Consider the following 13,855-nt stretch of genomic DNA (forward strand, 5'->3'; position numbering starts at 1 on the left):
CTTGTACTAAGGTCAAATCTAAGTGGATCAAGGAACTTCACATAAAACCAGAGACACTGAAACTTATAGAGGAGAAAGTGGGGAAAAGCCTTGAAGATATGGGTACAGGGGAAAAATTCCTGAACAGAACAGCAATGGCTTGCTCTGTAAGATCGAGAATTGACAAATGGGACCTAATGAAACTCCAAAGTTTCTGCAAGGCAAAAGACACCGTCAATAAGACAAAAAGACCACCAACAGATTGGGAAAGGATCTTTACCTATCCTAAATCAGATAGGGGACTAATATCCAACATATATAAAGAACTCAAGAAGGTGGACTTCAGAAAATCAAATAACCCCATTAAAAAATGGGGCTCAGAACTGAACAAAGAATTCTCACCTGAAGAATACCGAATGGCAGAGAAGCACCTGAAAAAATGCTCAACATCCTTAATCATCAGGGAAATGCAAATCAAAACAACCCTGAGATTCCACCTCACACCAGTCAGAATGGCTAAGATCAAAAATTCAGGTGACAGCAGATGCTGGCGTGGATGTGGAGAAAGAGGAACACTCCTCCATTGTTGGTGGGATTGCAGGCTTGTACAACCACTCTGTTAAATTTTAAATGACTATCTCCAGGGCAGAAGTAGTGATTACTTTTGCTACTTAAGGTTTGAATTAAATCCAGCAAGTCTTACCATGGCAAGCCATCTTCCTGAATAGTCATCTCACTAAAATTGTCTCCCTGGGATAGACAGGAACGATGGTCTGTTTAGCAGCATTGTTAGATGTCCTTTTGAAATTGTTGTTGTATAGTTTGGGCACAGTTGAGATCTAAAATAAGTGTTCTTTGAAAAGTATGTCGTTAATGTTGGTAAGCCAGGGATTATTAATAGTGCTTGACTTTTAGACTGAGACCCCTTTTAGACTGAGCGAATACACCTAGACAAGCCAACATCTAGGCTGATGTCTTATCTAGGCTTACGTCAAATATGGTTATGTTAATTTATTGCCAGGAGACACAGATTTAGATGGCAGCTCAATTAATGGACTGTTGAAAAGTCTGGGAACATTCCAATCCCTGCTTCCCTTTTAGTCAGTGTCAGGAGCTGCTCTGCCTTTCCCCGAGTACTTGAGACTTGTAGACATAAGTCTGTTGTTTGTCAGGGTAAGTCAGTGGCCTAGCTTAACCATAGGTTCACGGGTGCTTAGGAATGCTTTGGAAGTGAAAAGGTAAAAGTTGTTGACATAAGGAAAACCAGCCAACCAACCAAACAGTCATACATACATGCATACATGGGCCTGTGCTATTTGTAGCTTTAGATATCCATAGGGAATCTTGGAGCTGTACCCCTCTGCAATTAGGGAAGATCTTTAGGCCTTGTAAATTGGTAGTACTGTTTGACATAAGCCGACTATGAGTAACTGAAATTCACAACCCTGAATGCAGACAATCTGAAGAATTATGCATGATGACAGCATGGTAAATTATCCACTATGTGAACTATTTAGAATGTAATGTAAGCTTATTTGTAAGTTATATGCAATATAGACCTGACTTTATTCCCAAGATGTCTCACTATATACAAACAATTTTTTAATCCCTCCACCCCCACAATTACAGAACTACAATACTCTTTGTCAGAAGCCTCATGAGCAAGAGATGCTATAGAAACAGTGAAAATCTAAGACTTATACTAGGTATGGTTTTCCCAATGCAGTCATAGTACACTGTTTAGCAAACCATTCCAAACTCGGTGGTGTGATTTAACCTCAGTTATGCAAGTTACTGTGTGTTCTGGATAGTTAATCTTCACGTCCTGCTGGCTGGGGCGTTGGTTCAGCTGGAAGATCCACTGGGAAGTTATGCATAACATGCAGTGCTGCTCTGCTGCTGGGGGCCGATGGAAACATCTCTATACACACTTGCTTAGGCTTCCTCCCAATGAAGCCCGGGAGCACGTGCAGAGATATAGGTAAAACTTGGCATCTCATAAGATCCCCTCTCACCCATGTCACTTCTGAGCCTGAAGGGTGCTAAAGCAGAGCAGGCCAGAAGGTGCTTTAGATAGAAAGGGGGGAACGGTTTACACCCCGTGATGAGAAGAGTGACAGAATCATCTTTGGCCATCTCTAACCTCTGCTGATCTTCTAAGTTAAGTCCTGTTACAATGTGTCTATAAAGACTTGAGGAAACCATGGCTTACGGAGGATAAGACAGTGCCCTGCACCATACAGTTGCTAAGTGGTTTAAGCTTAATGCTAGCTGTGGCTTTGATGCCCGCAGAGAGGTTTTAATGACTGTGGTGAGCTGACAGAAAACACTACCTGGATCTTTCCTTATATTCCACAGCCAATAGCTGAGGGTAGTTTTATTGACTTGAGGAATTAGCCCATTTCAGTCAGACTGGATGACATTTTTTGAGAAGCTATCATGTGCTCCCTCTGCTGCCTCTCCAGATCTGAATATTTCATAATTGTTGGGAAAGGTTAGAGGCAAAATTCTGACATTGTCCTGTCCTGCCCTCATTATATATATTAGTCTATTTCCTTACCAAGAGCAGATATATCCTTTGAAACTGGATGTTCCCAGTGGGCACCCTCTGTTCTGCTACAGCCTACAGTTTTCATGTGGTTTCAATATTCTCATGTTTACTATTCATTAACATGAAACACAGATTTTTAGATTGACCCTTTTTTCCTGTTGTTCAGTGGTTTTTGTTGTTTTGAGAGCAGTCATTACTCATGGATATTCTTTTTGTTGAAAAAGGATAAACAAAAGAAATGTCAGAGATGACAACATTTGTGGAGAACAAAGTAAAAATGAAGGCCTCTAGATGAGCTAATGACAGGTTTTATGCTTACAATAACTTGAGTTTTCTGTATTTGATTCCTGGTTTCAGGGCATCTGTCTTTAATCCACACATGTTGGGGAGAGGGGAGTCTGTAAATTGAAAATATGGCGGCAGCATTCTCCTTGCACTTTAGCACGGTTTGTAAAGTTCACTCACCTTAGGGGCTCTTCAGGGCAGACTTCTCTAGGTACCTCCTGATCACAAGAAAATGTTAACCCTCCCACTGCCTGTTACGGAGCCTTTGAACATGTTCTACAACTGCCTTACTCACACGTGTTTTGGATGAGAGATGTTTCACAGAAGACCCATCTCTAGAATCTACAGTGACCAGCACTGTGCTGTCCCCATTATATGCTGGTATTCTTTTAACTGGCTGTGTCCTTTGAGATATCGATTCCACATATTGAGGGATCGGCCATACCTCTCAGGGCAGGAGAAGTTACACCTGGAAGGCCCCCATGGTTAGAAACCTGTGTCCATTAGGTTCATAACGTTTGCAGCTTTTCTTTCGTTGTTCAGAGGAGCATCAACTCCTAAGAACTGGTGGGTTACTGTAGGTGTTTTCCTCGGTTTCTTTGCCCTTTTATTTTTCCCCTGGAAAAGGAATAACTGGCAGAGATATCCTTGCGGAGTTCCTGTGTGATAATGCCGCTTGAAACTGTTTTCATATCTTCCATCTTGTAAATGGAAGAAAAGTATGGTCAGCAGCGTTGTCTGCTCTCAAGTAGCTGTATCTTTGTTGTTAAGGTATGCCGAAATGCATTGTGATGTCCTCATTTGACAAACTTCACAAAACTCAGAGGCCTTTCAAAAGTTCCTAAGAGTGTCTTGGCTAACTTTTTAGAGCCTGTTATGAAAGTAGGAGATAAAGCTATCAAAGCGACTTGAGAACATATTCTTTCTCGACCGTTTTTAGATACGGGCTTAAGTGTCTCTCCGTTATACTTTGTGCTTTTTATTTTAAGAGTATGGATGTGAGAACCCTTCTTTGGTGGTAAGGATCTAGGAAAACATACGTGTAAGGTTTGGGAAAACTTTGGAGGGAAATGGTGAGTGCAGCCCTTCCCAGAGATTCCTCTGTCAGTGTTCTCCTGAGTAGTTTATGGCGAGTGTAGCAGAAAAGCTTTTTCATGTGAAAGCCAAAGCTGGTGTTGCCAGTGGGGCTCTACAGATGGTGGAGCCTGTGCTGGGACTGGAAATCTATTTATTCTTCTACAAGCACATTTGGCCCTTGCCTTTAAAAAAAATAAAAAAAAGAGAGAGATCAATGTAATGGCGTTTGAGTGATGTTTTTGTTCCTTGTTGAAAATAAGAATATTTAAAGATTATAAAGAAGTAGAAAAACCAACTGTAGTGAATCTGCTTCTCAGAGATGACTGCTGTCAATATTTTTCTTGTATCCTACTATTCACTGTTTATGAATTATCTATCACAGATGAGGAAATATTAATATAGTTTTTTATTAATTTGGCTTTTGTCATCTCGTTTTTCTTTCTTCCATTCTTCCATTTTCTCCCAGTGTTATGATTGACGCACATACCTGGTTATGCCTACCATGAGTAGGCCTGGGTGTGGAATGGTGAATTAGTACCATTTTTGGTTATCACTCATAGGGCAGCTGTGGTTGATACTTCAGGGATGGCCCAAATCTCGTGTCTTTCCATTCGTCTATGTTGCAGAATCAGTAGTGGGGTGAGCTGGCCCTTCCAACTTCTGCATGTCCTTTGTCTTTCCCTTGCTCCATTCCAGGGGAACAATGTGGAGATGAGACAGCAGGCTACCGAAGGGAAAAACTTCCCGATTTCCAAATGGGAAGGAGGTTCTGAGGAATTGTTAGTGTGATAGGGTACTGGATGCTTCCCCAGGAAACAGGACAGATGTGTTTCCGCTGCTGCTGTCCCCGCAGACTGCATGGGAGAGTGGCAGCTCTGGTTTCAATTAGCTTGGTGACATTCTGCTTTGCCATTCATGAAGACAGAAGTCACAATGAGAAAGCATGAGACAACCTCCGAACTTACAGAGCAGTTTAACGTTTTTATGATTTAGTAGAGTCTAAGATTGAGCCCTATATTATTTTAATTTTGCTAGAACAATTTTTGGTAATTTTACAAATAATGTTTATCAAGGTTTGGAAGCATTATTTATAAAATTTATTGGTATGTGTCTGTTTGACTGTGTTTCTCTCTGTGTGTGTGATCACATATAACATTTCTATCTGGTTTTGGGAACTGTTTTGAGTGGTAGCAAATCTTTCCTTATAATTTTAAAATATTTTATGATCTCTTCATAGTCAAATGTGTGTGTATGATGTATGTATATATATATCACCAACAAAAACTTTTGTGGTAAAAAGTACACTGCAATATGTACAATATGCTTAGAATGTGCCTTCACTACCCTTCAGGGAAGACCATTTAGGGGTCAGGTAAAATGGAGCCTTCACAGTCAGTTGATCACAAGGAGAAAGGCCAGGGAAAACATGACTCAAGCATATTTTGATATAGAACCGGTGCAGAGAAGTCAACAGAAAGAGGCACGGGGAGACTGTGCCTGGGGGAATGCATAGAGACTTGGTGGCTGGCTTGGGACAAACTCAGCGAGAGAAATTAGGAAAGGCAGCTGGCCCTCGGGTCAGTAGATGTTCTAGAAAATACTGGAAAATTATACAGCATATTTAGTTAAGTGAAAACAAAAGGGAAACCATCAAAACCATTAAAACAAACAAACAAATAAATAAAACTAGTAAGCTCAAGAATTTTCCAAGTAAACAGAAACTAAGATTTTTTTTCTGATGTGTCTGTGATAAGGTTTTGTTATGTCATGAAGCAAACTATGTATTACTTTTTATGTTTTTAAAATTAAACTGGATTAGAAGCAATAAAACATGGACATCATATAAATAGCTGCTGCACTGCAGGGTTGACATTTGCCTTATGCTTTTAATGGTAGGTTACTTTGGGTCATAAGTAACAGGGAGGATCTAGTTTATTAAAACTGTTTACTTTATTTTTATTTGTTTGTGTGTGTGTGTCTGTGCGCGCGTGCGCGCGAGTGTGGACACACATGCCATGTGTGTAGAGGTCAGTGGATGATCTGCAGTTGATCCTCCTCTTCTGCCATGTGGGAGCAGGGGATGAAGCTTAGGTTCTCAGGCTTGGCCTCATCCATCTCTGCCCGCTGAGCCTTCGCTACTCCACGTTCACTATTCTATTTCAACTGCTCTTCTTCTGAAGTCAAGTTTGATTTGTTTTTTGATACATGTTACCCAGGTCATGCACCTATACTTGAGTTTCTAGTATTTCTTTTCTTTTCTTTTTTTTTTTAATGTGCCAGTGACCGGGCTATGGCAGCTGCCGAGAAGAAACAGCCCCCATGCATAAATCAAAGGATTTCTCTTGCCCATTGTATCCACTAGAAAGCTGTACCTACACAACAGCCTCCAGCAACCACATTGCTTTTCCTGCAATAATTAATAGTCTGGTGTATATTTTAAAGATTTATTACAGCTGAACTCTGTCACAGATGAGGTTTTTATCAAAAGATGCCTAATATTTAAGAAAAGAAGGGTTGTTTATGTTACTGGGGTAAGATTATAAAGCTATTAGACAAAATAAAGGTGGGAGTCATAATATAATGCTTTAGTAGATTGTAATGGAAAAATTTCCCCATAAAACCATTTATAGGAATCAACAAATATACCTTGATCATCCTGCTTTGGTATTACTGTGAAGGTAATATGGCCAGCATTAAAGAAACATTTAGGAGCTTTATGGAATATGTAAGTTAAGATTTAATATAGTCCTTCTCTTTGTGGACAGTGCTGGTGCACTCCTAGAACATTTCAAAGCCTATGAGAACAACTCTGTTCAACCCCAGAGCCACCACACCCAGCCTAATTCTTCTCCCTCCTTGAGCCCGTTGATCACAGACAGCATTCCGCACCTCTCTGGGAACCTTCAATTCCTTTCTCAGATGATTGCTCTCATGGGGTTCTGGGTCTCTCTTCCTTCATTTCTCCTGTATTTTCATCATCTTTGGAGATCCCCAAACCCTTTTAGGTGTAGTTAACTGCCTCTTTGAGTCCTCGGTCCTTAAACCAAGCCTGGATATGATAGACAGTCACAGAGATCTGTAGAGTAAATAATTGAATGTGTGTTCAGCTGCTTGTCAATTGTTCCTGAGTATGGAGTGTGTACTACAGTCTTCCTAAAGTGTGCACAATACTTTATGGCTGTTGGTTGTGTAGATGAAATCTATATTACAAAGGGAAGAAAAGCAGCCCACCTCAATGACTGTAATTTCTTTATTGATCATAACTTCTCCTTATGACTCCTCTAGACCTTTGGCTCCATACCTCACTTACTCATTAGAACATCTCAAGGAGCAGTCATTTTAGGTAACATTCCAGGATGAGGAAACTGATTTCAAAAGGCTTAGTAACGTAAGACTTCATAGCAGAGTAAGGATATGGACCCAGTAATAACAGACTACATAGCTAAACTCTAATGTAGGGTATTTAAATGACTACCCCACATATTTGAATGTGAATGTCTTAGAAACTATTCTAAGGATATTAGTTGTGAACATAGCGTAATTTCATATTTGAGTGTTAAGGATGTGATGGTAAATTGTCCATTTGTAATTCACCCATCTGTTTTTCTCATGGGCTGAATCTTTATTTTTATCGGCTTTGCCCGAATGGAAGCTTGTATATAGCAGATGCAAGAAGAAGATATGTAGGGATAAAAGAATGCTTACTATGGTCTCTGCTTTGGGCTACAAATTTGAGCTTGGCTTTTGTTCTAGCAGTCTTCTGGGTTGAGTTAATATTTAATTTCTTTTTAAAATTTATAATCAACTTTCATATTTAATTTGTTAACATTTTAATTAGCCCACAAACGAATGAAATTTATCATAGCATTTTTCTACTTATCGCTATACTTTCTTTTTATTCCCACTCTCCTCTGTATCTTCCTCCCCCCTTTTTGCTGGCTTTCTTTCTCTCCCCAAGTTAACCATCACTCTACAGTTTACTGGGAAGCTAGCTGATACAGGTACATTGCAGAGGGCCTCTGCTCCAGTCTCTTTCTGGCCCTCCTCCTGACTTGTCTGTGGCTTGAAGTAAATACTGAGTCTTCAGTAGTAAATCGTTGCTGAGCTCTTCCACTTCTTTCTTCTGATGTTTCACTTCCATATTGGACTTTTAAGGGGAATCTTCTTTGTTAGTCCCCTTAGAGGTATGGCAGGTCTCAGTATTTGGACAGAGTCGCGGAGTAATAATCAGTCTTTAAGACTGTCAGCCTCTTCCTAATAATAGACTGACTGTTTTCAGATGGGAGAAATGAAAGGCAAGGTTTCCACCAGCCAAGTCTCCTCACTCCCCTAGGAATCAGAGTGCCCCAGGTCAACAGCAATCCAGAGCACTCTATGTCACAAATACAATAGAAATGGTTCTTAGCTGGATGTGAGTTTCCTTTTAAGTGCCTCTGCTTATATATGTCATGTGGTTCTTTGGTTTTATGTTAGATTGTTTACGTAAAGAGCTAGATACACATGCTCTAGCTTTCAAGTGTGAGAAATGAATTATTAATAGTTTTGGATAAAATACCTGCCCTGTCTTCTACCCAAAGCAGAACATTCTCATGAAGTTTGGACTTCACTAAATAAATATCTTTTAATATTTTTGATTAATTCAGTATTTCTGCCTTTTTATTTCCTCCTCCATTTGTGACAGCTGTTTCTTCAATGTAGGAAACCAGCATCGTGCAATCTCATTAGATACATGTTTTGTGCACCTCTCATATTTAGTGGATGCCACCAATGAAAATTTGAGGTTATTAATTCGCTTTTCAACATTTACTCATGACGTCATAGTGGCCATAATTAAAGTGGACCAGAACACGGTGAAGTGTCATGAATTATTGTAATGCTTTTTTCATGCTAAAGTTTTTTTGTACCAAAGTTCACTAAAAGTAGTCTTATATATTCCTGTATCAAACTATTTATTCTTTGTCCTTTATGATGTTGGCTAGAACAAGCTAAACTACTTAGATTTATCATAATCAGTGAAGTGCCTTCAGTTTAAGTCATTTATTCATTCTTGTACAACCACATTCCACAACCTTGCTTGATTGTCAAAGAAATTGATTCACACCATTGACAGAAGATACAGGGTTATAAACTGAAGCTAAAACAGAAGAGTGTCGGGGCATCATCGGTGATGGCCTTGACATGTGGATGAATTATAGTTATAAGATTGTTGAGTCTTGGTTAGCACAATTTTTTTTTTTTTTTGGTTGTGGTTGGAAGGAGACTTTTAGTGATACAAACTAGTAATTAGTAATCATGAAAGTCCTTGTTAATTAGTCATCATTTCCTATCATATGGTGGCAAGTCAGACGGCTTTCAGAAGGGCTGTCTCACTGTGGAATGATTGTATGATAGGAACAAGTACCCCAGCTGCAGACAACGTGTTCTGTGAGGCTTTCTGTCTTCCTTTGTACTTAAACGGTGAGAAATAATGCAATTTTGTATTTTGAAGGTTGAGTGTTGTTAAAAGCAGTGTGTCTAGAATACAGAGTTTGTTAGAGAATTATATAAAGCATGTACTTCATAGAAAAGTACAGATATGTCACAGTCTTTATTGTGACATTAAATTTATAAGATAATAGATACATAATTCACTATCTTAACATGAACTATAACCTTCATAAGTCAGTGTCGTTGGCAATGATATTCCAAGAATTCACATATATGTGTGGTGTGTACTAGGGTGTGTGTTTAAATATATTATGTCAGAATTCTAAATTCTGGCCTATATGAAAATTAAAATAACATGATATCAATGACTCCAAATAGTTTTAATAATATGAATTGGGGTTTCTTTAAAAAATACATGTCAAGTGGGAGGTGAGAGACTCCCTGGACTCATAGGGGAGGAACCTTTGATGAGTTGCCAGACAGTGGGGAGAGGGAACATGTGGAGCCCACTTCCAGTGGGAAGACGGGATATTTGTGGGGTTGCCATCCCACAGTCACACCTCTCACCCATAATTGTTCCTGTCTGAAAGAATTACAGGGATGGAAATGGAGAGGAGCCTGAGGAAAAGAAGATCCAGTGACAGGCCCAAAGTGGGATCCAGCTCAAGGGGAGGTCCCAGGGCCTGACACTATTACTGAGGCTATGGAATGCTGACAAAAAGGGACCTATCATGACTGCCCTCCAAGGGACCCAACAAGCAGCTGAAAGAGTCAGATGCAGATATTTGCACCCAACCAATGGACAGAAGCTGCTGACCCCTGTTGTTGAGTTAGGCAAGACTGAAAGAAGCTGAGGAGAAGGGCGATTCTGTAGGAGGACCAGCAGTCTTGGTTAATCTAGACAACCACTTTCAAACACTGGATCACCAAACAGACAGCATATACCAGCAAATATGCGGCCCCTAACACACATAGAGTAGAGGACTTCCAGGTCTGTGTTCATTCAGAGATGAACCACCTAACCCTCAAGAGACTGGAGTCCCCAGGGAGTTTAGAGGTCAGGTGGGGTGGAGAGTGGGGGCATCCACGTGGAGATGGGGTGGGGTGGGGAGGAGGTCTGGGATGTGGAGCAGCCAGAGAGTGGATAGGGAGGGGCGGGGAATGGAATATGGAGTATAAAAAATGAATTATAAATAAAATAAAATTAAAAAATTACAGGTCAAATATATATATATTTGTCAGGCTGCTTTGCATGGCCTGAGGTCATCCATTTGAAGGTAAAAGAACTGTACACACAAAGAAAGAGCCACTGGATATACATACATATATATGTGTATTAGTGACTCTTAGAGCCTCTAGATTATAAATTTAAAAACTCTTGTTATTTCTGTTTTAAAGTTGAATGTCTACTAAGTCAGTTGTCCGTGGGCAAGCTGAATCTCTCCATCTTTCATCTCCTGGGGCTCAGAGAGCCGAGATTACTGGTAATCACTGACTTTATGCTTCAGACGTATACGTCGCAAGGCAAAATGAGAAACATTTGGATATGCTTAGAGAACAAAGACACAAGGGGATGGAGGCAAGCAGTTTAGAAAATAAGGAACAGTTGGCTAATCTTAATTATAACCATATTCATTTTTTTTTCTTTCTTATGTGTCAATTGGAAGTTTGTTCGAAAACTAACCCTCTTACCTGATAATGGGACTTAATTCATTGCAGGTTTTCTGCGGTGACTTTATGTTTTGTCTAAGCATAAATCCTGAAGCGCTTCTACAGTTGAGGGAACCCACACTTTGTTGCTTGGATGGAGAACAGTTTGCTATCATTTTTATCTGGATGGGACAGCCAGGTCAATCTTAACGATTCAGCTCAGTGGCAGATTCGTGCTTGGATCAGGTTGTGCCGAGCATCAACGCAGATGTATTTCAGAGAATGAAGATTTATCTGTGTACACTGACAGTAAAGCTGCAGATTGGTAACTTCTGACTCCTTAGAGATGAAATTGCGTTGATTAAGTATGTTAGGAGACTACTGGATATTTTCCTTAAATTGAAAGATATTCTGACAACACATTTATCCTTGATTGCTTTCTCTTTACTTTTACTCTCCTGTTTCTTGAGTATCTTGGCTCCCCCCCCCTTCATCTTATCTTTTTTTGTATTTTTTTATTAGATATTTTCTTTATTTACATTTCAAATGCTATCCCAAAAGTCCCCTCTACCCTCCCCTCACCCTGCTCCCCTACCCTCCCACTCCCACTTCTTGGCCCTGTCATTCCCCTGTACTGAGGCATATAAAGTTTGCAAGACCAATGGGCCTCTCTTCCCAGTGATGGCCGACTAGGCCATCTTCTGATACATATGCAGCTAGAGACACGAGCTCTGGGGGTACTGGTTAGTTCATATTGTTGTTCCACCTATAGGGTTGCAGACCCCTTCAGCTCCTTGGGTACTTTCTCTAGCTCCTCCATTGGGGGCCCTGTGTTCCATCCAATAGATGACCGTGAGCATACACTTCTGTATTTGCAGCTACTTATTTTTAAACATGTTTTAAGAAGACTAGGATCTTCGTCTTTAATCACAGATACATAGTACACCATGTCTTCTAAGCATCTTTTCCCTACTGTCATTAAGTATAGATACGGGAGAAAAAAAATGGTTAAAGCAACACGAATTTTAGTGGCAAAGACATTGCTAAAATAGAAAGTTTTATATATAGCAAATTAAATTGCTCTATATTTCCTGTGTATTTTCTTGAGGCAGTTGCTCTTACCCTAGTCCCCAACACACATATGCACACAAAATGGCTTAAGCCTCAAAACAGTAAGTGTGTGTATGTGGTGGTGGTGGTGGTGGGGTGAGTTTGGGTTGGTGATTGTGAGTTTAAAAAAAGTGGTAAAGTCAATTCAAAGTTAAAACTTAGATTCCTTTTTTTTTTTTTTTAGCATTCTGTGTTTCCTTTGCTTCGTCATTATCTAGCACTAGTTTATTCTACAACATAGTTTATGCTGTATACTTCAGAACTAGTAAGAACTATTACTGGTGACAGTGTGACTTGTGCCCCGTGAAGCACACATCCCCAGAGCATCCGGATTAGAATATGGGTGCCTGCTGTTCCTTCCTACCTTAAGCAGCTCTCACCCTCTTGTCACTTTATCCCTCTGAGACTTTTCGTTCAATTCCTGTTGGCTCTCCTTCCCATATAGCAGTCTGCCTAATGAGGGACACAAGTTAGAATGTCCCAGGAAAGTTTGGAAGTGCTTGCTTGCAAACCCCATCATTAGGGCATTTAGTTTGTAGCTAGAAGAGGTCAGTGAACTTGGGAAGACCTCGTCTCACTGATTGGCTCTCTCTTCATGTCAAGTCCAAACTAAATGTTTTTTCACCCTATTTCCCATCACATCTTCTTTCCCTCTGCTGTGCTTCAGTGACCCAAAGTGAGAAGCTTTGCTTCTAATACTTTCTGGGCCCTTTCTGCTCCTCCCCAGCCTCTTCTTTCCACTTTGGGACACTCGTGTGCCATGCAATTACATGACTTTCTCAACTCTCCTCTTTTGTCAAAATTTCCCTTGCTTTTCCGGATAGAAGTAGCACTGTGTCTTGGCATTTATGTCTGATTATGCTTCCCATGGGTTTCTCTTTCTCATTAAACAGTGAGCTTAATGAATGAAATTCTGTGATTTTCCTTGCTCATGTTTCTGTTAAATAATCACACGGATAAAGGAGAAAATAAGAGCTGTTAAGAATGTATGTGAACAGTGAACATTAATTTAGATGGAATCTCAGAGTGGCATTAACCCGTTTTTAGGCTCATGAATGTCTACTAAGACTCAAGTGTATATATGCTGAATTTTTTAAAAATATAGATTCCCATTAAAGATTCCATGCATATATTTACTTCCCTTTCTCTTTTCTCTTGTACTTGACAGACGGAATCTCACAAAGCTGTCCCTTATCTTCAGTCACATGCTGGCAGAAATCAAGGCGATCTTTCCCAATGGCCAGTTCCAGGGAGATAACTTCCGGATCACCAAAGCAGATGCTGCTGAGTTCTGGAGGAAGTTTTTTGGAGACAAGTAAGTAGAAATTGCTTTCATAGTCTGCATCCATCTTTCCAGAGTCACCTAATTGAGTGTATAGAGAACGTACTTGGTAATTTTTATAAGATTTGATGGGGTTTTTGTTTTGTTTTGTTTTGTTTTGTTTGTTGAAAAAGGACATTTTTCCTACTTAAGTGTTTTACCACTGAGCTATGCCTCAAACCTTGAAATGTATTTAGAATAATGGCTCCTGGTATAGCCAACAAAACTATTTGTTAATAATGGAACATATAAATTATGTTGTTAGAGTACATGTCAGATTAGACAGAATTTATATTCTGAGAGAATTTATTGAGTCATTTAGCTCCAAGAAGCAGAGACACATAAAATAATTTCTGTATGTAATTTCTTATCACTTAATACTCATCTAGGATATATATATATATATATATATATATATATATATATATATATATATACACACACACACATATATA

At 39.6% G+C, this 13,855-nt stretch overlaps 1 protein-coding gene and 1 non-coding gene across 8 annotated transcripts in view; one reads left to right on the forward strand and one right to left on the reverse strand.

Moving 5' to 3' along the window:
• Cblb (Casitas B-lineage lymphoma b) overlaps positions 1 to 13,855 on the forward strand; it is a 176,818-nt gene that overhangs the window by 67,624 nt on the left and 95,339 nt on the right. For all 7 annotated transcript variants that reach the window (XM_006521949.1, XM_006521948.1, XM_006521951.1 and 4 more), the window contains one exon: positions 13,248 to 13,394. In XM_006521949.1, the coding sequence (XP_006522012.1) occupies positions 13,248 to 13,394 (147 nt within the window). The remainder of the gene's footprint in view (positions 1 to 13,247; positions 13,395 to 13,855) is intronic.
• Positions 6,162 to 6,294, reverse strand: Gm23513. Its single transcript, XR_003952033.1, has one exon. It is a non-coding gene; the product is annotated as a small nucleolar RNA SNORA84 (small nucleolar RNA).

The sequence above is a fragment of the Mus musculus genome, chromosome 16 (genome assembly GCF_000001635.26).
Source record: "Mus musculus strain C57BL/6J chromosome 16, GRCm38.p6 C57BL/6J".
Lineage (NCBI taxonomy): Eukaryota > Metazoa > Chordata > Mammalia > Rodentia > Muridae > Mus > Mus musculus.